Below are 1,065 nucleotides of genomic sequence, written 5' to 3' on the forward strand. Positions count from 1 at the left end.
GAAACTCTCTGCGTCAAGAGTTGTCGACGATCTCGTGCCTCGATTCCTTGCTATCGCGAATAACCAACCTGAACGAATCTCTGCGATCTGCTCCGATACCTGTTCTACAATGCGTGATATCTGGGCTAGGCTTAAAGAGGTGGATCAATTAAGACATATCCTGACAATCCCTTGCGACTCTCACAGCCTCAATCTCCTAGTCAAGGATCTCTGTCTTAAGGTCCCTGAGTTCTCTGAGGCAATTAAAGATGGTAATTCAGTCACCTCACACTTCAAACGCGCATCAAAACAACTGGCAGGATTACGAGAGATTCAAGTTCAACGAGACGGCAAGACCTCGCCATTGGCCCTAGCCGCAGAGACACGTTGGGGCTCTCAATATAACCTCGTTGCGGCACTGTTGAATAACAGATCTAATCTCCTGGAATTCGGTAGTCAATGGGATAGGGAATTACTGAGATCAGAGACCTCGCGTTACGTGAGATCTGTCCTTTACAACAACGACTTCTGGGTTACTATTAGTCAACTTGAGCGTCTTCTCAAGCCGATCAACATGGCGATAACTGAGTCACAAAGCGAGCGCTCTCACCTTGGCCAAGTCAAGGAGAGATGGTTAAACCTGAGGCAACAACTAGGCGCAATTCAACGATCATCTGAAGGTCTTAATTGGACGTTGATCTGGCAGTTATTCGAGGAACGCCAACGAACTCAACTATGTGAAATTCATGACCTTGCCTTCCGCCTGATGCCTCAGAACGCCAATTTACCCTGGGATCGCCATGAAAAGGCAGCCTGCGTCACGGAGTTACTCAAGTTAGTTCCACCTGAGCAGGCCAGTCAAGCGCGCAGTGGCTTTCTACAGTATACAGCACGAGACGAAGGCTTTCACGCCAGTCTAGATTGCTGGCAACAACGCCTAACGCCCAAGGAATTCTGGCAGTGGCAGAGCGATGTTTGCCCTCCTCTTACTGCGGTGGCCCTGAGAGTCATTCATTCCATTGCTAATCAATGTCCCTCTGAGAGAGCCTTTTCACAGATGAATATAGTGCAAACAAAGCTCCGCAA

At 48.6% G+C, this 1,065-nt stretch overlaps 1 protein-coding gene across 1 annotated transcript; it reads left to right on the forward strand.

The window, feature by feature from the left end:
* Positions 1–109: 109 nt before the first annotated feature.
* PV07_12877 (uncharacterized protein) lies at positions 110–899 on the forward strand (the record flags this gene model as incomplete). Its single annotated transcript, XM_016400448.1, has 2 exons — positions 110–813; positions 863–899. The coding sequence occupies 2 exons, from the start codon at positions 110–112 to the stop codon at positions 897–899; spliced, it is 741 nt and encodes a 246-aa protein (XP_016241906.1).
* Positions 900–1,065: the final 166 nt, after the last annotated feature.

This window comes from Cladophialophora immunda (genome assembly GCF_000835495.1).
Source record: "Cladophialophora immunda strain CBS 83496 unplaced genomic scaffold supercont1.274, whole genome shotgun sequence".
In the NCBI taxonomy this organism is placed as follows: domain Eukaryota; kingdom Fungi; phylum Ascomycota; class Eurotiomycetes; order Chaetothyriales; family Herpotrichiellaceae; genus Cladophialophora; species Cladophialophora immunda.